The sequence below is a fragment of the Acanthopagrus latus genome, chromosome 23, assembly GCF_904848185.1.
Source record: "Acanthopagrus latus isolate v.2019 chromosome 23, fAcaLat1.1, whole genome shotgun sequence".
Taxonomy (NCBI): Eukaryota; Metazoa; Chordata; class Actinopteri; order Spariformes; family Sparidae; genus Acanthopagrus; species Acanthopagrus latus.
Window position 1 is genome coordinate 14255514 of NC_051061.1, and position 27878 is coordinate 14283391.

General features: G+C 41.7%; 3 protein-coding genes across 11 annotated transcripts in view; all 3 read left to right on the forward strand.

Moving 5' to 3' along the window:
* The window catches only part of LOC119013605 (myeloid-associated differentiation marker-like protein 2), a 3888-nt gene extending 868 nt beyond the window's left edge, over positions 1-3020 (forward strand). Inside the window, exon 1 of the mRNA XM_037088301.1 lies at positions 1-3020. This exon is cut by the window's left edge and continues 868 nt beyond it. Within this exon, the coding sequence (XP_036944196.1) occupies positions 1746-2657 (912 nt within the window). The 5' untranslated portion in view covers positions 1-1745 and the 3' untranslated portion in view covers positions 2658-3020.
* A 2170-nt stretch (positions 3021-5190) lies between these two features.
* On the forward strand, positions 5191-8413 carry pycr1a (pyrroline-5-carboxylate reductase 1a). Of its 4 annotated transcripts, none has more exons than XM_037088297.1 (8): positions 5191-5333; positions 5579-5650; positions 5766-5836; positions 5992-6171; positions 6633-6854; positions 6932-7024; positions 7606-7769; positions 8074-8413. In XM_037088297.1, exons 2-8 carry the CDS (start codon positions 5584-5586, stop codon positions 8252-8254), a joined length of 978 nt encoding a protein of 325 aa, XP_036944192.1. In that variant the 5' UTR covers positions 5191-5333; positions 5579-5583; the 3' UTR covers positions 8255-8413. The 4 variants fall into 4 exon arrangements, with proteins under 4 accessions (XP_036944192.1, XP_036944193.1, XP_036944195.1 ...); XM_037088298.1 differs by having other exon boundaries at positions 5221-5333; positions 5565-5650; XM_037088300.1 differs by lacking the exon at positions 5766-5836 and having other exon boundaries at positions 5316-5333.
* A 1023-nt stretch (positions 8414-9436) lies between these two features.
* On the forward strand, positions 9437-26944 carry LOC119014356 (transcription factor MafG). 6 transcript variants are annotated; one of them, XM_037089443.1, is made up of 4 exons: positions 9437-9785; positions 11853-11958; positions 21192-21264; positions 22172-26938. In XM_037089443.1, the coding sequence occupies exons 3-4, from the start codon at positions 21229-21231 to the stop codon at positions 22622-22624; spliced, it is 489 nt and encodes a 162-aa protein (XP_036945338.1). In that variant the 5' UTR covers positions 9437-9785; positions 11853-11958; positions 21192-21228; the 3' UTR covers positions 22625-26938. The 6 variants fall into 6 exon arrangements, 5 of the variants coding, with proteins under 5 accessions (XP_036945338.1, XP_036945337.1, XP_036945340.1 ...); XR_005072944.1 differs by lacking the exon at positions 11853-11958 and having other exon boundaries at positions 9439-9785; positions 22172-22702; positions 25138-26944; XM_037089444.1 differs by lacking the exon at positions 9437-9785 and adding an exon at positions 10460-10556.
* Positions 26945-27878: the final 934 nt, after the last annotated feature.

Sequence of the window (27878 nt, forward strand, 5' to 3'; positions counted from 1 at the left end):
ATCTCCAATGGATGTTTCTTGAACTCTCATTTTTTTCCAAGTAAAATTTAGATCTGCATCAAAATGTTCTCAGTTTTTTCATCAGATCTGTGCAATATTTCCATAAAAAATAATGAAAATTAAAGAAAGTGAGAAAAAGATCCTGCATCCATCTCTTTATCCAAATCCAAGTCAAAAGTTAATGAGGTCTATTCTGGGCTGAGACCCATCCTCCATCCAAGTTTTGTGGAAATTCGTACTTAAGATTTTATGTAATTATGATGACAAACCAACCATCAAACAAAAAAAGGAGTTGACAGAATCGACTAAGAGAAAGCTAAAAACATATAAAGACACAGGCATTAGAGTGTCATCATACAGGTGCCACTCTGACATAGACATCGGAGAATCTGCCCTATGAGAATAGTCTAATTAGTCAGAGTGGGAGGATCAGGCCATTTCCACTAAAATACAGAGCTTAAAACATTTCTTTTTTCACCTAGGCGTTACCTTACATTATATTTGTTTAAAACATTTTCACCAGCAGCCTACTTTCTGATCCAGAAAAAACTCTTTTCGTTGGTGGTTTCGTCTAAGAATCACCTTGCACACTGTAAATCAAAAATGCCAGTCCACTAATATCACAGGTTAAAGTATTTTAAGTAACTACTAATCCATTCCCACTTCCCTTTGACATGCATCACTTGAATCTTTCATGACTGATGCATAATCATCTCTCTGGACCTGTGTGTAATTTCTGTGTCTAATGGGAGTCTTAGCCTTCCTCCCTGTCATTACACTGCCTTTAAATGCCAGTTTCTTTCTGAGAGAGCTCTGACTCAGCCTCTCTGGGTGCTCCCTAGAAATACAACTCCCATTCTGCCTGCCACATGTAGCCTCCCACCCCTCTGTGGAATACAGACCCCCTATTTATAGAGCTGGCAGGGCCTGCAACCCTGGGCTCGGCACAAACTTTCATTTAAACAGCTACCCCTAGCAATCTACTGAGCGCACACTGACACACACAGGACGTATAGCAGGGTGTGTGTTTGTTAGAGAGAGAAGGAGTGAGAGAGCAAATCCGAGAAGCAACAGGAGACAGAAACGGCGAAACAAAGAGCTGAAGGAATGATTTTAACGGGAACTTCAGTGAAGAAATTACAAGGACCAAGTCACTAAGAAATGGAGCTTGACTGACATGACAACAAATTAGTCCACCTGTTTGGCACTGAGGGCTATTGTTGGAAGACTGATCTCTGGATGTGACTTGTTCTGGACCTAACTTTACTTTGAACTTATGATACACTGGACAACTTATTGAAGAGAGCGCACAAGGGGAAACCAAGATTTCGGAGGACGTCCACAATAGCTTTGAGTAAGACAAGGATCAAATTCTTAACCTCTAAAAACATTTTCAAAACACTGTAAAAAGGACGGATACCAGTGTTAGTAAAAGTAGTATATACTCAGAGACATTACTTTAAAACGTTCCAAAAAAATATATCGTATTCCAGGTTTTAACTACGATTACAAGTTACTGTACACACGTTTACACAAGTGTCTAAATGTAACCTGATCCTGAACACACCACTGTAATTACAAAGCAAGCTCAAGGAAAAATTACAGAGAGTTGTAATTAAGGACCATCTATAAAAAGCCAACCAAGGAAAGGGTGAGGTCTGGGCCACAAGGACATCAAGACTGAGAACAGGACGTCAAGAATCTCAACAAGGAAAACAGCTGCTTTTGGGGGGACAATATAAACCATGGATTCTCATGGAGAACACTACCTCAACAAAGAGGCTGTACTGTCACCTTTAGGTGCAGCTCGGATGTGCCAGCTGCTACTTGGTTGCACCATAATGGCCCTTGTGTCCCACAGTGCAGGTTACAGCGCCAACTATGGAACCTTCTGCATGTTTGTGTGGTGCTTCTGCTTCGCTGTCACACTGGTTGTCTTCACCTTGGACATTACGCGTCTCCACACGTGCATGCCCATATCCTGGGATAACTTCACTGTGGCCTTTGCCATGCTGGCAACACTCATGTATATAACTGCTTCCGTGGTCTACCCTGTTTACTTCCTACAAACAGAGTGCCCAGATGAGAGCTGTGAAGTCCAAATATACCGCATTGCTGTCACTGTCTGCTCCAGTATCTGCTGCTTCCCCTATGGCGCTGAGGTGTTCCTGACTCGAGCCAAGCCAGGGGCTGTGGTGGGTTACATGGCCACTGTGTCCGGCCTACTCAAGGTGGTCCAAGCTTTTGTGGCCTGCATTATTTTCGGGGCGCTGGCCAACGATAGTGAATACGATGTCTACATTGCCTCCCAGTACTGTGTGGTGGTGTACAGCCTGTGCTTCTTGGTCACCGTGATAGTGATTGTACTGACGGTTTCTGGGAGGACCTCTGCCCTGCGGTTCCCCTTTGACCGGTTTGTGGTTGTCTACACCTTTTTCGCTGTGGTCCTCTATCTCAGTACTGCACTCATCTGGCCGATCTTCAGCTTTGACAGGAAGTATGGCAACACTACGCGTCCTGAGGACTGTCCTCGTGGACAGTGTTCCTGGGACAGTAAGCTGGTGGTGTCTGTGTTCACCAACATCAACCTGATCCTCTATTTTGCTGACCTTGTTTATTCTCAAAGGATTCGCTTCGTCTCCAGCTCTGCTGCATAAACAGACCTTCCCTCCTCATGACTGTTTGGCCTCAGCAACAAATAAAGGAAGGCTGAGACCGGACTGTGGAGAACATGAAGGGCATCACCCTGTCCTCCACAGTCTGGTCTCTGTGAAGGATTCAATATGTTGAATCCATTGATTCATTGTGGCATGTGTGATATCTTTTATTATCAGTATTTGTCTAGAACTGAGACTGTGGGCAGCAAAACTGAAAGCATTACCCCAAGCTACAAACTTGCTGTGACCTACCAGGGAAGGCATGCCAGGTGCGCTGATGAAACTTTGTCCACAGAAGACCCTGGGAAGCACCAACTACATCCATCCACTCCAAATTCCTTTGGTGGTTGCACACAGGACAGGGCTGTAGGATTATGGGGTGATGTTAGAAATATCAGAACAGTGTCATGTCAGTCAATCTTAGAAGGGCTGACAATTTATTTAAGTATTAATATATCTATTAAGTGTTACATTGGATGAAAAGATTTCTCATAGAGATGCCTCGCTTGTGTTAAGTATCCAGTATGCACTGAACATAGGTTTTGGTTTTCAAGCCATTTTTTGCAGTTTCCAATTTGTGTTCTTGTCCTCATGCCGACTAATTGTGTTTATCAGTCTTTTTCTGTTATTCACTGAATGTTAAATGTTTCTGATACATGAACTTTTGAAGGCAAAATTTTGACAGCAGTATTAATTTGATTATTTGGGATAAGCACAGTCTTCTTTTGCTGTTTCTGGCATATTCCCTTATCTAATAAAATATCAAAGACCATGTTTTGTTGTTCTTTTTCAAATTATGTGTGCTTTGCTTTGTATGAAGGAGGTCTTTATTGATATGTCAACCTTTGCTAATCATAGATTTATGATTATATATTATTTATTTATATATAGATTTTTGTGTGTACTATTAATAAAGGTTAACATTAAATTAGGCACAGTTTTATTAATTGTTATAAAGACATGTAGAGGAGAGCAGGGTATCGTTTGAATCCCTAAAAACCTTATCCTTAGTAGATTCCCTTTCAGTGTATACTGGGAGTCTGTGTCAGGTGTGAATGGAGTGACACTCCTTAGGCTGAAGATATACTTGCTTTTGACGACGTGTTCACATACCCATGAGGCCTGACTGGCTTTGGAGCGTTGGTTGTGCAAATGCAAATGCACGGTACGATAAGCGTAGAGCCAGTATTGGGATGTGACAGGGTCAGGTAACAAATAACAATAATACTAAATTCCATCCTTATGTCATTCACTCAATGTCGCGAGTGAAAACCAACCCCAAAGAAAAAAGACAAAATAAGAATCCCCAATTGGGTTTCTTTTTGCTGGCGACAAGGCTACCACCCTCATGTTGTAGCCTAGTTAAGCCAATAACTTCTCTACAGTAAAGCTTTCCTTTATACCTCACCTTAATCTTCAAGGGTGATGTAATTCTTCTAGGTTTTAGTAACGCAACATATAGTCTCAATCGATTACTTCCATTTTTACTTTGACTGCCTTGTGGTATGAAGAACTGAAACTGCCAAAATCAAAAATGAATAAATAAAAAAGTAAACATCGGCTTTAAGATTTTATACAATGTGACATAAATGGATAATTCTGTTTTAATTTGCTGCTGTATTCACTTACCTTTGCTTTCATTTACTTTCCCATTTGTTTTAGCCTACCAGTTTATTAGTCATTTCTCATTTTACTTACGTATTTATCTATTAATTTGCCAAATACAAAGGGAAAGAATTGAGAATTAGATACATAAATATATACATATACAAAAATTACAACTCAATAAATAAAATGGGAAAATAGATAAGTAATAAAATAAAATAAAATAAAACAAAGGTTAATAAATCAAACAGAAATGTCAATTTCTGTTACATTTATGATTTAATTGATGCTGCATTGACTTTTTTTGCATTTATTGACATGTAACACATTTTATAACCATTTATGTATTAATTTTGGCAGTTCAAGTCCTCCTTATAACAGATGTACAGCAACAGGCGACCTAAGAAAATGTTACCTCGAACAAAATTAGCATACATTTTTCTCGCAGCATGAACAATGTCAGCTGTTTTTAGACATTTTAATGCTGAAATGTTACGTGTTACATCTTTAAATTAAATTACTGTTATATTCAATTGGGCCATTTTAATTGTATCTTCAGCTCTGGATAGCCTTTGTTTGATCCCGCCAAAGCTTCACTACCCTCCACAACCTTGTGTCACATTAAGCTAGCAGCTGAAAAACAAATGATAAAATGTGGGCTATTACTTACCACAGGCGGTTAACTAGGCTACAAGTTGTCTTTCTGGGTCAGGATAACATCTGTCTCCATTCCCCAGAAAATACTCTCCCCCTGTCTTTCGAGCTTTCCGCCAGCAGATGATAGTAAAGCGCCGACACGGTGACCAACTTTTCAGCCCCGCGGCACAACCTGATGCAACCGGCTCTTCGGTTTAACAGAGCCCGCCCAAAATTACGGCTAGTCTCGCTCTGATTGGTCAAACGCGTTCCGTGCTCTCTAAAGAAGCGAGCTCATTGGCTGCGTCGCATCTCTGTCAAATGTCCCCCGGCAGGTACAGTGGAGCGCGAGACAGCCTGGGCCACGTTGACTGTGGTAATCTCAGGTGTGTTTTTCCAGGTGGAGGCGGAAGTAAGAGGTTCTACACTTTATTCGTAAGTCTTTTATCCGAGATTACATTAACTGTACAGCAATATGGCTGCCGCTGACTGTCCTTTGTTTACAAACGTCGTAATGAGGAAGTAAAGACTGTGTTTACTACTTCAGCACGACATCTCCAAGGCTGTACAGTAGCTACGAGAGGCACGATAGTTATCGATCTTTAGAGAACCACCTGTTTTTGTCGTTCGAAGTGGATTAACTTCTGCTAGAGTTAAAGTTTTCAGCTCTGTGCACACAGGTAGAATGAGTGTGGGTTTCATAGGAGCAGGCCAGCTGGCCCACGCTCTGGTGAGAGGCTTCACAGCTGCAGGTGAGTTATGAGTCATACTGTTACCATGCATGACTTTTGTTGTTGATGTATGATGATTGCAATCAGATACTAAATTGATTTCTGATTTTTTATTTTTTTATTTTTCTATTTTAAGGAGTGATTGCCACCCACAAAATCACAGCCAGTTCCCCTGACACAGATCTCCCCACTGTACAGGGACTGCGGGTGGGTGACTTACTAAATTAGGCATATCAATATTTTGTATAATTGAATCAGCGATTCTGTTTAATCAAGGTTCAATTCACAGTATATAACATTGTTGGATGCATGTAATGGATTTCAATGGATATTTATAGTACTAAATGATGTAATTTGTACAGAGAATGGGAGTCCATTTCACCACCAGTAACAAAGAGACCGTGAACAAGAGTGATGTTCTCTTCCTGGCTGTGAAGCCACACATCATTCCTTTCGTACTGGATGAGATCGGACCAGACATTGAAGATCGTCACCTCATTGTGTCCTGTTCTGCAGGTGTCACCATCAGCTCTATAGAGAAGGTAAGTCATAGCCCCCTGAGATTGTTGAAAGCAGAATTGAATCTTTAATAGATAGACAGATGGATAGGTGCTCTTTTATATGAAATGGTAAGTCATTTTTTAAGGGCTCTATATGACTACATCACCCATTGTGAAATTCTGGTTTGATTGTACCTGCTAACATAAGGCTCTGACTGTTTTCCTGTGCCATTAGCTCAGCAGACCCTCTGGCAAAACAGTCACATGTTGTAACATGTCGTTGGTTAGCTGCTTGAAGTGGTTGGAGTGTAATCATCCATACATTTGAATTTAGTAGGACATAGGATAGTTGTCTTACAAAATATTATATTGATGGCAGACAAAAGCAAATTAAAACTATTCTATCAACTTAGTTTATGAGCTTTGGTCCGAGTTAGTTCTTTCAAAGTTTCCAACTTTAAATGAGTACACCTGTTCATTCAGTATTTTGATATCTTTCGCAGAAGCTGCAGCAGTATCGCATTGCTCCAAAGGTGATGCGCCTCATGACCAATACGCCAGTGGTGGTGCGTGAGGGTGCCACTGTGTACTCCACGGGCACCCACGCAGAGCTGGAGGATGGACGGCTCCTGGAGCAGCTGATGGCCAGTGTGGGGTACTGCATTGAGGTGGAAGAGGACCTGATTGATGCTGTCACCGGCCTCAGCGGCAGCGGCCCTGCCTACGTCAGTCTTTTTCTCAGTTTTGCATTTCTTGTAAAATTGTTTTCCCCCTCCTAACAACTATAGTTGTGGTCTTGCAGGCGTTTACAGCTGTAGAAGCTCTCGCTGATGGGGGAGTTAAAATGGGCCTGCCCAGGAGACTGGCTGTGCGCCTCGGAGCCCAAGCCCTGCTGGTACTACTGTTTTGTCTTTTTAAACAAATTTCTGTGCTACATGTACATGCGTTCCTTTATGTTCTGTTTTTGTTTCTGTTTCATTAGGTTACCATTGGTTTGTATAGTTAGCATCGGCATCAAACTGTACTCACTCATAGATCCAAGATAGATAGATCCAATAGATCCACCTAAATATGCCAAATTGTTTTTCATCAAGATTCATATAATATTCTCTCAGAAATTAACAAAGTGTCAAAACCCCTGCCGTTTTTTTTTGTTTTTTTAAATCCTCTAGATTGTTTTTGTCTGAGCCTGCTGACAAACCAACCAACAGCACAGGTCAAAACATAATGTTTTCAAGCTTTGCTCTGTTTTATCTGCCTTATTTTTTGGGTCATTTAACACCCTCTGGAGAAAACATGGGTAGTTTTATATACACTATTCCTGTAAAATCCATACATACTGATAAAAATTTGCCAGGTGTTTGCAGACAATATGCCCTGCTGAGTCCCTGCTGAACAAAGACACAAGCTGGACATGACATGATTAGTATTGTGTGGGTCTAATGTGGATTTCGTTTTCCCTATGTTTCTTTTAAGGGAGCTGCTCGGATGCTGTTGGACTCCGAGCAGCACCCTGGCCAGCTCAAGGACAACGTGTGCTCGCCAGGGGGCGCCACCATCCATGCCCTGCACGTCATGGAGAGTGGCGGCTTCCGCAGCCTCCTGATCAATGCTGTAGAGGCCTCCTGTGTTAGGACCAGGTGAGTTGTGTCAGACAAACAAACTAACAAATGTTTTTTTACTGTTCAAGGGATGCACGAGAAATGTGGTTAAGTTCATTTTCCTACTCAAATGGCCGAGTTGATGTATTACCTCTCAAGTTTATTATTCAGACAGTAGATGGAGCTGTATGCAAATCCAGTTGCAATGAGAGTTTTGTCCTTCTCTGGTTACTATTTACTTAGTGATGAGGTTATTATGATGCTGCTATACTAAATGTTGTGCCAAGTATTTCTGTTTTATCCCTGTTATAAATGTCTCTGTGTTCTATCCTCCTCTAAAAAGGGAACTTCAGTATTTGGCTGACCAAGAGAAAATCTCCCCGGCTGCCATAAAGAAGACAACTCTGGACCAAGTGTTGCAGCAGCCGGGAGTGTCTGCAGATGCTGTTGGAGTCAGACCTCGTGGGATTAGTATGTTCAGCAGCAGCAGTAGCAGCAGTAACCCAAGGAGCAAAAAGAAGTGAACATTTCTTTTGTAAAGCTCAGACACAGCACATTGTAATGTTAGGATGAGGTAAGCTAACCCAGTGGAGTACTTCCTTGAATAAATATATATATTTGGGATGATACTGTGAAAAAAGCAATATTTCTTTTTTGTAATAAACTGTCCTTTCTTTGTGAGATGTAGTGTTTTCTATTTCTGCAGTAGTTTACAGTATGCACCATTTGTATTGACATTTCTTGGGATCGGACATTTCTCTTAGAATCTTTTCAATTTCTTTTGGAAAGGCCCTTTTAGTGACTATTAAGACAACTAGTGTGGGTTGGTCATATTTCAGTGGTGGTTAAACTTAGAAAAAATCTTCTCATAGACATACATAATAATAATTTCAATATTTGTGGTTGATATGAATTTTTAAATGTTTTTGTAGTCAGACCTATTCTGATTGCAAAGTTAGGTTTATTAAATAATTCAGTTCAGTGGTATTCAGTGAAGCTTTAAGCTCTACACCAGGGCTGAACAAAGTGGGGCTCCGGAGCCAAAGATGGCCCGCTATATTGTGTAATGTGTGTTATAGCAATAACATTTGACAAGATGATGACATGAATATTTCATTGCGATAACAACATTTTTTCATGTTGTAACAAGATATTTTCATGTTATTGTGACAAACTTGTCACGTTGCAACAATTTAAGTTACCATAATTCAATATGATACTTTTCACTTTAATCATAACATGATAAGTTCCTTGTTCCTTGATCCATTTGTATGTCACAATACCAATTGTCATCTCATTCTAAGTATAAAAAAAATTGCTTATCATGCCACACTAGAAAAAAAAAGGCAGATAGCTATGGCAGTGATGAAAATTTTAGTTTTTTTCATTTAGCATTTTATGTTAGAAAATTACGGAAGCCTATTGCTGACAAACCACAAAAAGAGAAATGGATCGGTATCGCATTATAATATGAAGGATTTATTATGATAATGAGTTGTGAAATAATTGTGATAAGATTTTTTTCATGTGATATCAGGGTACAAACATAACACGTTATAAGAAGAAACTCTTGTTAGTTTCAAATTAATAGTAGTAACAGTATTTTTTTTTTTTTTTTATTTCTTAAAAATGCAGTGAAACTGGAAGTTTTCAAAAGCTTATATGATTAAAAACAGCAGTGGGTGTGATTTAATTCTGCGAGCGTTTGTTGGAGAGCCGTTCTGTTTTCTCAGTCACCTGATGAGTGTTAACACCTGGTGAGAGTGTGACAATGAGGGGAACATTTTGGGTGAAAATGTGTTTTTTTTTCCCCCCTTGCGATGGGAAGAAGATCCTTCATGAATGAAGGCACGTGACCAAACACGATGACGTCTGGCTTCGATACAAGAGAAAGGAATCAACAAGGAGAGCACGAGCTGGCGTCTGGAAGCGCCAACGCTTCTGTCAGTGAGCCGACATTTAACCGCTGCCCCTGATGTTTACTCGCCGTCGGGACGGTACCAGGAGAGGAAACTGACGGCGACAACCGCGGAGAGCGTCATTTTTTACAGCCAGGTGGGTCCGCAAACCAAACAGAGTCCGTGTTGTTATGCTGAGTGTGCATGCTTGCCGACGAGCTGCGGCTAGCTTCACGGGCTAGCATGCCTAGCTCGTCCTCGTCAAGCTAGCATGACGCGTACCAGAAACGGATTTCAAAATAAGACCAACACGCTTGCATTCGCTAGGGAGCGGGGTTTTATTGTGAAACGCCCGTACCGGAAAACTGTCGCGTACTCGCGGGGAGCTGACGACAGTCGGGCTCGCTACTATGCTGAGATGGCAGCTAATCTTTTGTACACACTGATGAGCCGCGGATCAAACGTGCCACTCTGATTCGGGGGCTAGGTGTCACGACGGGCAGCAGTTTTTACCCGTCAACGGTGATTTTTCCGCCACCGGCAGAGAAATCGCTCGAACAATGCTTCAGTGGTAGTGGGGAGGCTGAGCACGGGGATTTCCTCGCCTGCTTGTTTTGTAGGCGGGGAGTTGTTTGCCACTTTCACAAGCAGCCGATGAGAGGCTGGAGACACACAGGGAGTCGAGGAATGTCAAAACTGTGCAACTAGGCTGCTTTTTTGTGATATCGCGCGCGCGGTGTATCCCAGTGCACCTTCTTCTTCTTCTTCTCCTCCTACTCCGTCTTCTTCTTCTTCTTCTTCTTCTTCTTCTTCTTCTTCTTGCTGGTTTGTCAACTCATGCGCTTCTTGCTGTTCAAACCTGCTGCTTCATCACCTCGTTGTGCAAAAGGAGCAAGAGCGAGCCGAGGCAGCGGTTTAGCAGGATCAGGTTGGTGTTTGTTTTTTTTTTAAATTAAAATATTACATTCTTTTTTTTTTAATTTAAAACATTTCCCCCTTCATGACAAATTCCTAACGTGATTTGTGAATGTGAGCAGCGTGTTCTTGCTTTTTGTGCGGCTTTTGACACGAATGCATGCGCGGTATTTCATCTGGCAAAAGAAATGCATCGAATTGGTTCACCTGAAGTGACAATTCATTTAACCACTGGTTCAGTTGTAACAATGGCAGAGGCGAAACCCTAACCCGCCGTCCTTGGCTTTAATACCACAGCCAGGCAAGCATTGTTTCATATCTCAGAGCCAACAAACAAGTAGCGGTATTTTTATCGTGCTGAATCATCACAATGATGTATTTAGACGTTTCTCAGAATCCACCCCGAAATATGGCACCACCGCACAAAGGTCTGCTCGCTGGATTAAAGGGGGTCGATGTCTTCTCACCAGCCGCCTTTTATTGTTATTGTGATTATCATCATCATCATCACGGATCGAAATGGTGCTGATCTGTCGTGCACAGTCAGTCCTCAAGCCACGAGCATCAAGTGATGACCGTCATGCATTTATCAATAGGCTCATCTACGTCCATGCTGAGAATGTGCATTTTTATTGCAGCGCTGTCAGGAATGTACATCAACAAGCGGGGTGTGAGTACATTTCGACTAAGTGCTCAAGTGTCAACTGCGATGTCAAATCCATTTTAAAAATGCATGATAAGCAATATATTATGCCTGCATGTGTTGTTATAATGGAGTCTGGCAACGTGTGGCTGTTTTTAAATTGGGTCATGTGTAATTATGGGATGTATGGGAAGTTGAAAACAACACATAATTCAGGTGGTATTTGACATAAAATGCTGGTGTGGGAAATTAGTATTTTTGTGTGGGTTTATTTTTGTATTTTCTTTTCGTAAAATACTACTGAGCACCAGCTTTACGCAGTATAACACTTGATTTATTTTGGAGGCAGATGCTCTTGTTTCTCTCTGTGTGACATGATGAAATTTGCTGCCTATTAGAGTGCACGCTTACGGAGGGCAGGTAATGAATTATCCATGGAGAATCACCGTGCAATTTGAAAAGTCACCTTGGAAACTGTTGAGCGTTTATAGGCAGCGGGGCTAAACAGATAGAAGTTGCCCATTCTTGCTCCGATATCCAACTTATTTCATCATCTCTGTTCATGCGAGCAGGGCATTGAAGTGTGTTTAGCAGACAGGCCGGCCCTACATCAGAAGCTCGGCTTTGCAATAAAGCGTAATGCCCATCTCTGCCTTTTCTCTGCAGGTAACCAGAACAGATGAGGGCCCATATTAGAGCCCGATGGGGCTGTGTGGAAGGATCCAGGGAGTGGTGGAGATCAGATCTAAGATTTATCGCCTCTTGCATTGAGGTAGCGATGATAAAATAAGTCTGGATGCCGTAGAGGTGAATCGAGTGCACAACTCATACCCAGTGGTGTTGCTCAGAATGGGCAGGCGGTGGAGGGAAGAGGAGGATATTTGAGGTTGATGAAACACGAGGCAAGACTTTACACAGCATAAGGCGCAGTCTGGCCACCAACACCTCTGTATGGCCAACACAGCTGTGCCTTGGGAGTAGTTACGCCTATTCAGGACAATTAATAGCCTCCAGAAAGGAACACAAATGTGGGATTTGTCCACAAAAGTGCTGCTTAAGCTGCACGGGGAAATGGGAATGCCTGGAAGGAAGGGAGAAAAAGATCAATATAGTTTTTTTTCCTCATCTTTTTTTTGCAGTAGGGAGGGAATCTTGGTGATGAAACCTCTTGCAAGTGCGGTGCGGATTATGATTGCTTAGCGTTGCGATATGCCCGCTCCACTTCTCAAAGCAATACTTTCATCCAGACAGAGTAGCAAGTGTGTTTGATGAATTTCTGTTTGGAACTTGAGTTAGACTTGGCATGTTCATTACCGCCCTATGTGTGTGTGTATGTGTTCATAATTTAGATTAGCCAGTACCGGACAGAACATGGTGAGCAAAGGCGTCCAGCGGTGCATTAATAGCTGCTGTTTATCATGTAACCTACTTTTAACTTGGCTGATTAATGTTTGAGAGACATCAGCGGTGAACTGACATGAAAAACAAGTCATTTGACCGGACAAATGCTTCTGTAAGGAGTCGAAATGAAACCAGTGAACGGCACAATGAGGAAATAGTGTCTATGCACTTAAAAATAGACTGTTCTTCCTATGTTCTGATACATCAGGGGTAGGGATGCAAATTTATAGCAAAAAAGACATGAGAAACATGTGATTTAACCGGACGTATACTTCTGGAAGAAGTCAAAATGAAATTAGCTAATGACATCATGAGGAAATCAGCAGTTTCTATGCATGTCTGAGAGCACTGGGGGACCATTTTTCCTATGTTCTGACGTGTCCTTGTGTAGGGATGCAATTATATAGCAAAAAAGACATTAGATTTGACCAAACTCATACTTGAGTAAAATGCCAAAATGAAATTAATTAATGATACAGAGTGGAAGTCAACTGTGTCTATGCATTTTTAAGGGTATTATTAAATACTTCTGTCAATGTTCTGATATGTTCTGGGTAGGGTGAACATTTAAAACAGTTTCTTTTAATTGATAGTTGGTTTATCATTAATTACATATGAAATATGTTTAACGTTTTTCCATTTAAAAAAAAAAAAAGAATGTTCTAACCAACTGACATGATCTATGTTTGAAACAAAATCAGAGAACGCTACATTAGGAGTTAGAATAAAGGTAAGATAAACACCAAGTTGTAATGACTTCATTTTAATTGCAAAGCTCTAGTCAGTCACTACTGATACTTGACCCAACAAAATCCAGCCCTTATTCCGTCTTTTTCGTAGTACAAATTACTGGTATTTCAATTAAACACATTTTTCTGATGCCATTATTTTGTATTTTATACTCATATTTTATAAGCAAGTATTTGTAATTTGTGTCAAAATACTTTTGGATGTGCCAATCTTGACTGTAATTTCATACCTATTAACTCGGTTAAATACTTAACAGCAATCAATCAGTAATTTATCCTGAATCATTAGCATCTCAAGTCATGTTTATAAAGAGGTTAAATATAGTGAGACCTTTTTCTTAGACAAGCAGCACATTGGAAACAAGCTCAAGCAGATCATTAAACTGCCACTAATACTGCATGTTTTGGTTCTTGATCAAATTAGCAGACTCTTTGAAATGACTGTAGATTTTCCAAATAAATGGCTGCTATAGATTCAACTATGCACTTGTGTTCAGCAGGATACAACATTCCGATTTTTTATTACTTGTTTTGTCCAGTCAATAACTTTTAACTGGCACTTACAGACAAGAGGACAGTCAAATTGTATAAATGTGCATGTTTTGATTCTACAAAATGCTCTTTATTTAAAAAAGAAGAGTGACACAGTTGTTTAAAGACTATCCTGCTTTCTTTATCACTAAATAGAACAATGAGTTATTTGATATTTGCTCAGTTATTTAGTATTTAGCTGCAGTAACAGGGTGAGTAGGTCGTAGCTCAGTTTCTTGCTGAAGACTAAAAGATGCAGTATGTTGTTTGGGGGAAGACATTTCAGTCAGGAGAGAAAGTTCTTCATTGACTCACTCGAGGTTGAATTTCTTCTCCATAACTCCATCATAGCAAATTCTAATGTATTCAGCTCATCTATCTGTGGACACACACACTGGGTGCTGTGGGGATCAAACTTGTGACCATTTGACTAATTAACCATCTTTATTCCACTTCTGCATTCCTTGAAATGTTAAAGTCTGTGAAGCACTGAGAGTGATGACTCCCCAGGTCGCGATGATCAGTTGAGGGAGACTTGACTTGTAGAGTCTTGGTACTGAGCACACGGTCATTAATTCAGACTGAATGCTGGAATGACGTAATTGTGATTTTCTTTTTTGGACACGCGCTCAAAGTGTGAGGCTCCATCAAATATCCTGTAGGCAGACATCATCAGTCACTTGGCATAATTTGAACTGAGCGCTGGCAGTGTTATTAATAGAAATTAGCATCTTTGTTACTCTCAGGTAATAACTCTGCTGCTAACCGACTGCACTTGAATCAAAGCACTCCACAGGAGAAAAAACAAGATGATAAATTTGTTTTCTTTATTAATTTTTTTAACTCGATGGTGCTGCTGAGCTCTGTGTGTGATGGCCTTATCACAGAGTGGTGTTTCAGAAGAGAAATCACGGCTGTGCAGTTAATGCCCAGTAAAAGATGTGAATTAATGCAGTGCTGTTTTACTTTCAGTAGCACTGAAATGTATTGAACTGCACTAGTTTAGCCTTTTGTGTGCAGAGTGCTGTGTTGTAGATGTTAGGTCAATGCAGTATGCATTTAATATGTATGCAACCAGTGTAGTAAAGCTCCTGGATATTTTGCCAGTGTGTGGGTTGCCTGCAACCCTCACTTCCTCTGCCAGTGCAAGGCCGAAGTATCAAGAGCTATTCTCTTCCTGTTTAATCAAGTCCTCCAGGCAGATGCTGCAGAAGGCCAATGAAGTCTCCTCTCCTGTCCTACTGCTTGTACTAACAGAGCAGCTCTGAGAGTAAACAGCAGCTACTGAGCTTGGAAATGGATAAATCTGTATGTATCGAAACATTCGTTAATTCAAACCAGTCTAACCCGAGTCCCTTTAAATAAGCTTCACATTTTCAGTGACTCCAGAAAATACAGAATCCCCCCGGGGCGGTGATTCATGTTTTCACTTTAAACCACATGAACTGGATGCAAATCACAGACATAAATGTACCACATGCTCTTCTGCATGGTATAACATACTAGCTTCCATATGGGGCTTTCTCAGTGCCAGAGTTTATTATAGTGCATCATTGTGTGGTGTCTATTTTCACAGTATGACAAATGATCAACGTTCAGTCATACACATAAAACTCCGTAGAGAAATATATTTCAGTTTTGTACAGATATCTAACTATGTTGAGCCTAAAAGCAACTGAAATAACACATGCTTGACTAATTAGTTATTAGCCTAAAAAGGATTTGCTTTAATTCTGAAAAGAAAGTTTAAGTTAAAATTAGGAATGATTGATTAATTGATCATTTAATATGTAAATATCACTTTTATTTCTTAGGGCTTCAACTAACGATTGTATTGATCATCAATTAATCTGCCAATTGTTTTCACGATTAATCGATTAATTGTGTAGTCCGTAAAATGTCAAAACCATTGTGAAAATTCCCTCTTTATTTCTTAAATCAACATTACAAAACTCACTCTTCATGTACTGTCATAAAAAGAAACGAAAAAGGTGGCAAATCATTTCATTTAAGAAGATGCATCAAAAGATTTCTTATATTATAGCTTGAAAAAATATCAAAATAGATTAGAGATACATTATCTTCTTGTTCAGTTATTAATTGAGTAATTGCAGCTTCACTCTTTAATGACTTAAAGGCATCAAAATAATTTTTAGTTGTAATTTTTATATACATTTTCCCCAGTCCTAGATTAAATTTGGTGCTTTGTAAAATTAGAAACATTCAGGTGCTGTTAAATAGGCTAATCATAATGAGTCTGTCATTATTTATTCTGCATAAGGTAGAAGTTCGTTCTGTTTAGTCTTTTCGAATCTTGTTTTTACTGCGTGTGTGTGTGTGTGTAAAAGTGCATTTCTGGAGCAAGTCACCCAAAGCCTTGGATAAAACAATGACATTTAGTTTCAGAACGAAAGTATGTCTTTATATCTACCTTGACATCATTTGCAAGTCAGAGCTTTATTAGGGCAATGTACAGACTGTTCCTAACAACCACTGAACTCTTCAATGAAATAGTCATACTGTATTTATCCTGTGAGTCAGGAGCCAAATGATTTCAGTAAACTGCTATTTTTGCATCGCCCTGAACCTCCGCTGGTCAAAAGCACTGGCTTAGTATTTCCCCTCTACTACAAGCGTATCACATTTCCCTGTGAAAGCTGCTGAATGATTTCCCCTCTCCCTCTTTTTGTCACTCTTATTTCACGCTCTGAATACTTAGTAGTTAATAGCTTCCCTCCCCTTCTTCCCATCGTACCTTTCTTTCTTTCAGACAGACACACTCACTCGCACTCTGCTGCTCTCTCCCGTGCACAAGTTCGTACCAGTCATCCAGTAAGTCTTCCAGAGCTATCAGAGGAGTCTGATTTTTAATTTGCAGTTAAATGGCGCCCAACACATGGAGCGTGCTTGATAATTGACTTCACTCAGCTGAAGGGAGGAATGATTAGATCTGAATATCTAGGCGATCTTTTTTTCGACTCCCAAACTAGCAGGGAGGGAGTAAAAGTACTGGCTCTGATCAGGCGTGAAGTGGTGAAGATGACTATTTATGGCATCCGGGGTGGCGAGGTTGGCTGACTGCATTAAACGTCTGACCCCTGATGGAGCACAAATACGCATGATGGGAAAGTGCTGACATCTCTTTTTATTTTTTCACACACTTATCTCATCGCATGCTTTTTTCGGTATCTGTGTGGTCATCATCGCTCTATTTCCTGTGGAAAGGCCATGATAATGGAGCGAGAGGCTACATGTCTCATACATTATTGATCGGGGAAACTGAATAGGTGATCACACTGACTTCACATCCAGCTCTTCTCTCTTTTTTTTTTCACGTGTTAATCGTCTAAGAAAGACAACAGAATGCTGAGCCGTTCTATTGTCTTAGGCCACACACAGCTCCTATGTCTCTTCTCTTGGCTGTACAAACCTTTACAAGTCTGGACTGGTCACAGCAGAGGAAGAAGATTTAAAATAGGCATATGACCAAAATGAGCCGCATTGTTCGTCCTCTCCTTTTTGGAGCGAAAAGCATTGTTTGGTGTGAGATGATATTCAGCTGTTACTTTCACAGAACTGAGTTGCCATTGTTGGACGCTGCCCGCGCGTTTCCTGAAAACAGTCTTTCATCAGCATGCACCTCCACTGTCTAGTTTTATTCACTTCATTAGCAAGCTGCCGGTGCCAAGTGCTCGGACGCTTCTCCTCAAGAATTGATCATGACAGGTTAAATTTATATGTGCTTGTGCGGTTTTGGCGATCTGTCTCCGCGTGGATACATGTGCATGTGATTAGCTACGTGATGTGCAATCGACTGTCATGTCTCGGCAAAGCCTGTTAGTCCTCCCCAGCCACGTTTAGTATTCAGAGTGCAGGCACTGTCGTAATCTGGATTCTGAGGCAGGTTGCAGGGGTTTTTTGTTTGCTCTTATGGCCCTGATAATCTTGTTACACTGCTGTCAAGTGGAGCTGGCTCTCCCTGCAGCCCTGAACCACCATGCGTGCCACCTCGACTACCAGAAATCCACCCCCCCCGCCCCCACCAGCCCACCGCCATTTTGAGACAGCCGTTGATGGAAGAGCCTTGGATGTATCCTTGAAGAATCACCTCCTGAGCATCTTTATTCAGCCTCCCACCCCCCACCCCCGTCTCCCACCCCCACCTTAGGCGGCGAACGACAGTGATAAATATTCATCAGGGGACGCAGTGCGTGGATGCTGTAGCCTCGGTTCCCCCTCAACAAAGGGTCCCCTAGCTAATGGTGTCCATCCTTGGCAGCCCCCCTGGAGAGATCCTGTGGAGGGGATGATATCATTAAAGCATGACACGGGCTCAAGGCCGGACCTATCATGTCACATCAGCATTTATCCCAGCAGAGTTTTTTTTCTCCCCCTGCCTTGAGTCTCAACCTAAGCCGACCCCACCTCCACGGGCCGCCCTCTATAGATTCACTTGAACACAGACAGCTTTTGAAGGTTGGCCGGGTTGCTCGCGTCGTGTTGGTTCAACTTCACAACTTCCTAATTGGCACCTTGGTTTTGGTCCTTGCTGAGATCAGTATCTTTTTTTTTTTTTTTTTTTTTCAACCTCAACCTGTTCTTCTCAAGCTCCTCCAAATGTGTCGAGCGTGCAATTTTCACAAGGCTGTTTTCTCTCTCTCTCTCACTCTCTTTCTTTTCTTCTCACCCTCTCTTTCCCTCTCTGTCTGTCTCTCTCACCATCCCCTCCTTCCCTTTCTCTGGGTGACCACACTCAGCGATTTCTATTTCCTGTGGGTGTGATGTCTCTCCTCCGCAAGCAATCAGCTCTGATTTGTCAGCGTTCTTCCAGGCGATTCATAAAAATTCAGCATGTGCCTACAAAAGACGTCTGTGTCCCCGCGCTTGCTCCCTGCCTCCACCGGCCCCGTGCTCCGAGCTGCAGCTCTCGCCTGCTGCTCCCTTTTGCTAAGAAACAAACAAAAGACCTGGGATCATTAATAGGAGGTGATACATGTGTGCAGCGAAATCGGTGTCTGACGTCCTTGTTTTTGGTGAACTTGTCAAATGCAGGGGCATCCTGTTGCAAATCAGTGCAGCAAGTCTGAAATTTCCCTGTCACTTTTTTTAGGGAAAATTACAGGTGTGTTTTTCCTTTCTCTTTTTCCTCTCTGTGTGTTTGTGTGAGCGGGCCTCTTTGTCTCTGCGAGGTATGACATGCCTGGTAGTGGAAGGGAGCAGCTGTGCATTGGACCTTGTCTGTGTTGGGCTGCCATGCCCTGTCATTGGTAGCCGTCTGTTGGCAGCAGCTTGTGCTGGAGGGTTGCAGCCTGGGCGCAATCCTTCCACGGTGTCATATGGTGAGCTTTCAGCCATGCCAAGCCATTCCTACTATGTTACCCCTCCACAGCTGTGTGACCGAATACGCCTCTTCAACCTGGACAATGTGCCATCTCTCTGCATTTTTCAAGATCCCAACTGCTTATTGAACAATGTTGGGTCTGGGCAGCTGAGGGGAAAATGATAGGCTTATATGAAATTTGGAAGAAGCAGCCTTTTTTTTTGTATCCACTCTCATCCCAGTAGCTATTAGTGGAGTACTTTCCTGTCTATTTGTCCATTATCTGTGCATCATCAAGCAGACCATTATCCCATTATGTTTTGCATCTGTGGTCCAAATGCTTACTGGAAATGAGTCACCACAAAGGCCAGTGAAAGGTAGGTGTTACTATCAGTCTATTCATAGCTGGCCCAACAAGAATGAAAGTATCGCATTTAAAAAGTCCTCATCTGAACGTGAAAGGCCTTGATATTTTTCTTTCTTTATTTATATATGTGTGTGTATAAAATTTTATTTTATATATATATATATATATATATATATATATATATATAAAATAAAATTTTATACACACACATATATAAACAAACATACACACACACACGGGGGAAACGTTGCTATTTTATGAGGAGCCAGAGGATTTTTTTTTTTTTAAGTGAAAGCATCAAGAATGCGAGTCACAGTCTGACCTCATGTTATGTCCCCCGCCTGTGTGATAGTGTCGTATTCAGGTCATTTTTAACAAGCGTCTGTCTCTCCCTGTTTGGCTCAGGTGACCGGTCCACCTGTAGCACCCTTTTGTTGCCATGGAAATATCCTGGCCATCTTAGTGCACTTCAGAGCTACGTCGCATCTCCCTTTTTCTTAATTTTTTTTCTCCCTCTCTCTGAGCTTCGCTACTCACATCATACATAAACATGATTTGTAGCTTAGTGTAGGCTGTAAACACACGCACACACTTGACAGTAGTTCCCGTTTTTGTGGGGATTCTTTTGTTTCCTGTTTTGATACCAAAAAGTTGTAAGAGCCCACATGCATTTGTTTATGTACTAAGCACAAACACTCCGCCGGCCTGTGTAAATCAGCTTACAGAGGCAATGTGCTGGCTGGGCTGACTGTGGTGGGTGCCTGTGTCGCTGACGCAGCATTTACTGTGTGTAGTGTAAAGCACCCAGAGCCACAGCTGTGGGTGTGTTTACGTGTGTGTGTTTGCTTATCCTGAGACAGAAGGCACCCAACCTTCTGTCTGTCTTGCCACCACCAGGTTAGATTTCTTGCCTGCACAGATTCTCTCGGTGTTCCCTCAGTACTGACATGACAGAATGAACTGCAGTGCAGCCGTGTTATTCTGGACGGTAGCTGAGGCTCTGCAGTAGTTACAGCATAGTGTCTCTCTCATTGATTTATGGGATTATAGTCACACACCAGCCAAATCTAGACAGGTGTGACCGTCTAGACTGGACAGCTTGGACAGTAGACGAGAGCCGGCCCAGCGCCCCTCCTGTGGATGCATTTAGCTGAGGGTTATGTCTACAGTAGTGAGGCCGGAGGCTTTGTTTCAGTCTGTCCACGTCCTCCACTCTGAGAGGCTGCTCTTAACGAAAGTGACTCGAGTTTTGTTTTCCAAGAAATCATTGTGAACCGCTGCCAGCCGACTAAATGTCATCCTCCTTGTGACTAGCCACGCTGCACTTTAAATGCAGCGCAGGGTCCAAGTGAGCGACCTTTGTTGGAGGAGGAAATGCATACCACTAAGTTGTTTCCTCTTACCGGCAGGTGCAGTAATAGTCCAGGTACCACTTGCTGAACAGACTTGGCATCATTTACAAGGAAGTGTTAAGTCCTTGACCCACTTTATGGCTTGTGTATTTGAAGGACTTAGTCATGCTGTAGCTTCGCTGCCAGAAAACACTTTCTTGTGTATTTCACAAGTGTTCTTCCTTCAAGCTTTTCTATTGAAGTGGTATTGTTCTTTGTACTCACAGTGACTTTTCTTCCCCACAGACCAACCAGCAGTACAGGTGGACGCGGCTCTTGTGGCATGACTACTACAAACAAGGGAAACAAGGCCTTGAAGGTAATTGGCATGTATGAAAGCACATTCAGTTTGTCAAAGAGTGACAAATTAAGCCCACCAGTGTTTTGATAATGTACCATCACGTTTTTACTGTTGCTACAAACACGGCTTGAAAATGTCCCTACTAGGCATGCGACAGTGTGAAAATTTCATGTCATGATTATCATGGTCAGAATAATTGCAATTTGCCATATCATTCTGACAATCATCAAAATATGCTTAAAACTCTTCAAACATACTGGACTCACCTCACCTTACATTCTGGGGATGCATCAGGCTTATTGCCATGGTTACAGGCTTATCTGGATTCACGATTACTCTGATAATGGAAATTTACAAGTGTTTCTTGATCTCGATCTGCGATAAGATCTTATATCCTCCCATCCCTAGTCCCGACAGTGTTGAAAATATCCAGTGGTTTCATATCAACAAATGCTGAAACGCCTTTTCAAACAGCGGTCTCGCACCACCATCCCCTTAGCCTCCGTAGATGTGACAGTCAGCTCATAAACAAGTAATCCAAATTTGATATGACGCATATTCTAGAAATGTTGATATCATGCATACGACATGTACAAATTTAAAACATCCATAGTTTTGCAAACTGTAAAATGCCAGCATTTCATGTGGAGACTGGGTTGGAAGAATTTAAAGCAACACTATGTAACTTTTAAAGTATTAGACTCCACCCCTCCCCCCGCAACCCTGCAAAGGATAAATGGGTGGATGATGGAAAAAGAGTCAACAGTCATCCATCTTTCTGCAGAAAGTCACATAGTGTAGCTTTAATATGCTAAATGTTAAAGGGGCACTATGTGGTTTTGGAGAAGAAATTCAAACTCAGAATTGTGCTCCTTTTTTTAAATGTCAGTGTAAAAATCAACACTAACTGAACACCTATCTCCAGGTGAAGCGGGAGCCAGGGGAAAATGGCACCAGCCTGACAGACGACGAGCTGGTAACAATGTCTGTGCGGGAGCTGAACCAGCATCTACGAGGCCTGACAAAGGAGGAAATCCTTCAGCTGAAGCAGCGACGGCGTACCCTGAAGAACCGAGGCTACGCCGCAAGCTGCCGGGTGAAGCGAGTCACCCAGAAGGAGGAGCTGGAGAAGCAAAAGGCTCAGCTGCAGCAGGAAGTGGACAAGCTGGCCACTGAGAATGCCAGCATGAAGGTGGAGCTGGACGCTCTGCGTTCAAAGTACGAGGCCCTGCAGAGCTTTGCCAGGACTGTGGCCCGCAGCCCCGTCACCTCCGCAAGGGGGCCTATGGCCTCCGTCATAGGGCCCCTCATCCCTGGTAAAGTCGGTGCCACCAGCGTCATCACCATCGTCAAATCCAAAACGGAGGCTAGGTCGTAGTAGCAGAAAGAGGCGGGAGGAAGATTTTCAAGACTAAACTCTAGTCAGTGCATCGTAACACAGCGCAGGATTACCTGTGTAAGTTCTCAATTTCAATACTCGTAACAAACACTAATGACATGCTTCCCAAATTCACTCTGAAAGTATGACTCAGCAGTCTGTACCTTTTTAGACAGACACATCGTGCTTTGGGGTGACACAATCAAATTGTTTCCGGAGATCACATGCTGACATATTGGCAATACTGAAACATTTTATTTTAAAAGTAGATTGTGTTCAAGAGGGCAATATTTGGCATCCAATCCAGACTGTTTTTAGCTTGTTGATTACTGATAAGATGCAGTATGTAATGTCTGTTTCCTTAAGACTGAACTCTTAAGTCTTTCCGTCCTATGAATCGGCATTTGTAGTCTCACAACCAGTAAAATAACTGAAAAAGAAGCCAGCACGTATCTCACTATGTATGAACCCCTTTGCTTGTTATTATGCACTGACTTAAATTGGGATGAATAACAAACGGTCACAAACTCTTGGCATGGATGCTACAGATGTCTTCAAAACAGCCTGACTAACCCAAAACTAGTAAATTAGTCCAATTTGTGATTTTGTTGGTCGTCTGTCAAGACCATAATCATGAAATAATGCTCCCAAATCTGGCATTAATTTCTGTTTATGCGACAGGCTTTAAAGAACTCGTCATTATCGACATGACTGGTAGATGCAATAATATATGTATGCACTGAAAATACAAAGAGGTCTTGCATATTTATGGTTAAGTGGAAACGTTTAAAAAAAAAAAAAAAAAAAAAAAAAGATCAGCAGTTCTTAATGATATTGTGTCGGAGCCGAGTGCCATTCCGACATGACAAGATTCTTCTACAATATCTGAAAACCTGAATGTTATAACAGTAATATCCTCGTGTTTTGTGGGGGACGGTGAAATCCACAAACCTTTTGAAAACCTAATTTTTGCTCATAGAGAGAAGTATGTTCGAGTTGTTTTGTTTTAAAAGATAATATATTGCATTTTTTGTAATTACTTGTCGACAGGGCCGTCAGATATTTCCAAAAGAAAAATCTTTACACAAGCTTTACTGTTTGAATTGTTAAGGTGTAGAAAACTTTGTCTAATGTTGAGTTATTGGTTTTTATTACTAGGTAGATTACCTTCCATTGTTTATAGAAATACAGATAAAGAAAACGTTAAAAAAAAAAAATCCTGTGACATCTTTTTTGCAATTGTACCGAAAGTGGCTTACTATTGAAGTCTGATAGCTTTTTCTAGTGACTAGGCGCGTACTGTGGGGTAGCGCGTGATGTGATGTGTAAGTGACAAGTTGGCAGTGTCGTTCACTGTATAGATGTCAATGCTGTGCTATTTAAAAACAAATCTGTAGAGCTAAACTAGGTGGTGTAAACAAGGTCAATTGTCTTTGTGCGTATTGGCATCTGTGATATCCTCCGCTTCCTTGGTGTTAGTTAACAAATCATATTGTCATTAAGAGTTTACCACATTCGAGCCATGTAAGACAGAATTGGGTGAAATGGCATTAGCAAACATTTAACTTAAAAGACTTTTTACCTGAAGCTCAAAGTCTGAATAATGTGCTGCACCTGGTGCTGGATGCCCTCTAAACACATCCTCTGTAACGTGAAAGTAAAAGACTTTGTTGTTGAGAGGAATATTTCATTATCGTCTTCATTCCAGCTGTTTAATTGGTCTGGATTAGCTTGCAGGAATAGAAATTAAAGCTGCTGTAAGAGTTGTCATCGTTTTTAGCTGGCTTCCTGTCCATTTTGCAGTCCCTCCTCTCTGTGTCATCACATATACACAAGTCCCTTCTTGACCTCTTTCTTTTCTTCAACCGTTTTCTCTTCACTCGGCCTGTTTGGTAGTACATGCTGCCAGCGGGAATCGGTAGCGTTCCCTGCTCTGCCAACAGGAGGATCCTGTTCTCTGCCCGTTTCCTGAGCAGACAGCACCGCCTCTTTCTTGAGTTCTCAGTCGTTATTGGATAAAGTGGGCAGGGATACTAGAACATTTCTTTTCTCTGACATGGCTCTGTAACAGTGATTACTGTTGGAATATGGAGCTATGTAATACTTATTTTGATAGGAAAACAACACTTACAGCAACTTTACTAACCTCTCGAATGTCACTTTTGATAAACAATTTTATAGTTATTGTTCTCCAAATGTTGAGAAGTCTTTCCTCAAGATGATAATGATAATAATAATAATAATAATAATAATACGATCGCATCAATGCACTTAAAGGGTAACCGCCAAACGGTGCAGCACCACTTGTGTAAATTTTGTCCCCTGGTCTTCGGATTTTCAGATTAAAAGCGGTAGGGTTTGTATGCACTATGAGCTCCTGCTTGTTTTGCTCAGGACAAAACAGGTCACACTAAAAATGAACAAACCGTTTCTCGATGAAAAGAAGGGAGGCAGGGGTGGCAGCTCTGCTCATTTCTTTGTTTTCTTTTCCTTTTTTTTTTTGATATAACAAGCGTGTCATAAAAGGGCTTCTTCAATCCACACTCAGAAAGAGACGCAGCACGACCACGTAGAATTACAATCAACAGCAGCTGCCAGCAGCGGCGCTCCTTCTGTGCCAAGTGTCTCGTCACTCTTGCCGGTCCTTCCGAAAAGGAATTTAACAGTGAAGGAGTTTTGCAGCTCAAGGTGAAAGCAGTCGTCTAATGATATTAACAGAGTGCACTTCATCCAGATCTCACTCAGCTCTGCTCTGCTCTGCTCTGCTGCTGGTCAGAATGTCTTACGGTGTCAGCGAGGTGTTAAATCTACAGCCAGAGACCACCGTGGTGCTGGTTAATACTGTCTGCGCGCAAAGTCTCCTCCTCGCTTTGTCAACATGCTTAGCTATCTACATTGACTGGTTAACTGTGGGAAAATATATATCTGACTCTTGACATAGCCCAGTATCGATGTTGGCGTCCTTATTGCTGTGGCAGTCTTGTGGAGTGAATCTTTATTCGTGTCAAGTGTCTTGAAAAGGTGTTCGAGCAGCACCGTCGACCAATCTCTCGATCTCCGCTAGAGACGATGAGTCTCTCTCTCTCTCTTTCTCTCTCACACATACAGGTGTATAATATGTAGCTACAGTAGGTATTAATGACCATTGTGAAAAAGTGACCCTTAATATGCAACTCAGTGGAAAAAGGTGTGAAAGAGTAGATGTAAGAGTAATCAATATTGTCAAAGTGACTATGGTCTGTTATTTAATAATTCTTGCTGTTTTGTAGATTTTTTTTGTAAAGTGTGTTTTTTTTTGTTTTTTGCCCTCAGATTTTTCGAATGCCTAAATTTTAAGAAAGCAACTGGCCCTTGTTTATCGCAGCTAACATGTTCAAACTGTAACAGTGTTTATTTTACATATTTATTTTTTTTCCAAAATGATTTTGTGAGACAGTTGCACTCGAGCCTTACTCACTAACTACTCTGGTCTGGAATTAGCTGAATCCATGAATTGGACTTGTGACTGAAAACGTACATGCTGTTATTAGAAATGTTTGTGCACTGCGTGAAAATGAATGCAACAAGGGCCACTTGCAATACTTTATTTTCTCTGGTATGCCTGTGTGTTTGTTTGTGTGTGTGCGTGTGTGTTTTGTACGTTTGAGGTTCCTCTGCTGCTACACCAGTCATTAATGCTCGTCGTTTTGCCGTAGCATCACCCACAGCGTTTCTGTTCTCACCGTGTGTCGAGTGTGTATTTTGAAATTGATCTTAACACTGTAATTTGTTCTGCAGATTTCTTTTTTTTTTTTTTTAATTCCTTGCAGCTTTTTTCTTTTTTTTTTTTTTTTTAACAAATATTTTAGAGAGGATAAATAACAGCACTTGTGTGGCAGTTGAATTTAATAGATCTCTCAAGACGTTGGCTTTTTTTTTTTCACGATACGATGCTTTGTAAACAGTCGACTGTGCAGATTTTTTCCTCTTGCTCCATGGAGTTGGGTCTGTGTTTCAAAGGTTTAAAACTCTGACTAAAGCGAGTAATACAAAGTTAATAATCAGTTTTTGTTATTTTTTCTGTATGGGTTGTAATAAAATATTGCAGTACTTTGTATGAAAAACAGACAATAGTTAATTGTAACTATTTATAAATTAAATTATTGTACTTTTTGCAATCTGTAGATAAGTACTATGTATTCATATATACAGTAACAACTGTGGATTTAAACGTGATTCTCTGAGGTGTCTAAGTTATTGATGTATATATTGTATGTTTGTTGATACAGCTTACTTTATTTTCTATAAGACCAATAAAAATGTTTTGAAAAAGGATCTCGACTCACGTCTGTGGAGGCTTTTTAAACACTGTTGAAATTGGGTTTTGTCATATTCTGTGGCGTCATTGACCCAGTTTGATACTTGTAAAAATAAACTGGCGGGGAAGGCTTTCTTGCCGTCCAGGGTGGGTTTTTGAGAAGACAGCGATCATTTAGATGGCACGATTTCTTTTTCTCTGATCCAAAAAAAGCCGTTGGGCGACCCACTTTGGCTAACCTCAGCGGACGTATTTTTGGCCCGACACGAGTAAAACATTAGAGTCATGAAGGATGTCTAGGTGTGCTTGTCCTAGATTAGGAGGAGTAGTGAGTTAGTCATCTGCTCTCCCCATGGGCCTCCCAAACCCCCTCTTGTCTCGGCGCACCTCATCAAACATCACCCTCCTCGGCAGCCTTTTTCAACCCCAGCACATTCAAAACGCATCTCATGAGGGAGCGCGCTGAGACAAAGAGACAGATGGCTGGAGACGGGCTGCGTCTTACCACTCCATCCTGCAGGGCAAGTCTAAAACCCCCAGTGCCTGTGCACCGCTGCAGCGTGGTATTGTTCTCCTCTTTAAATGAAGGCAGGCTCCTACAGGTCTGTGTGACCTGTGCCTTAAAAAACGGGCTCCTCTCCCTCCTCGGATGCCTGCCCCAGACAAACCTGATGGCCTCTGAAGAGTTGATTAATTCGGCGGGTTGGGTTTAAGGTGAGCTGGTGGGCAATCTAGGACAGCATTCTTCATCTTCACCCAATTCTGCAGCAGGTGCCTGCCCCAGTTCTCCGACCACAGCCCCCGCCGCACAATTAATGTTGCCATCCCATCACCGAGGGCCGTTCATTTAGCGCGTCTTGCCAAAGCTCGGCTCGGGGGGGCTCCGCTATGCAGAGGACGTGCCTGTTTATGAGAGAGGCTTCGCCGTGTTTTCTCACTGTTCACATCAGCAGTTAT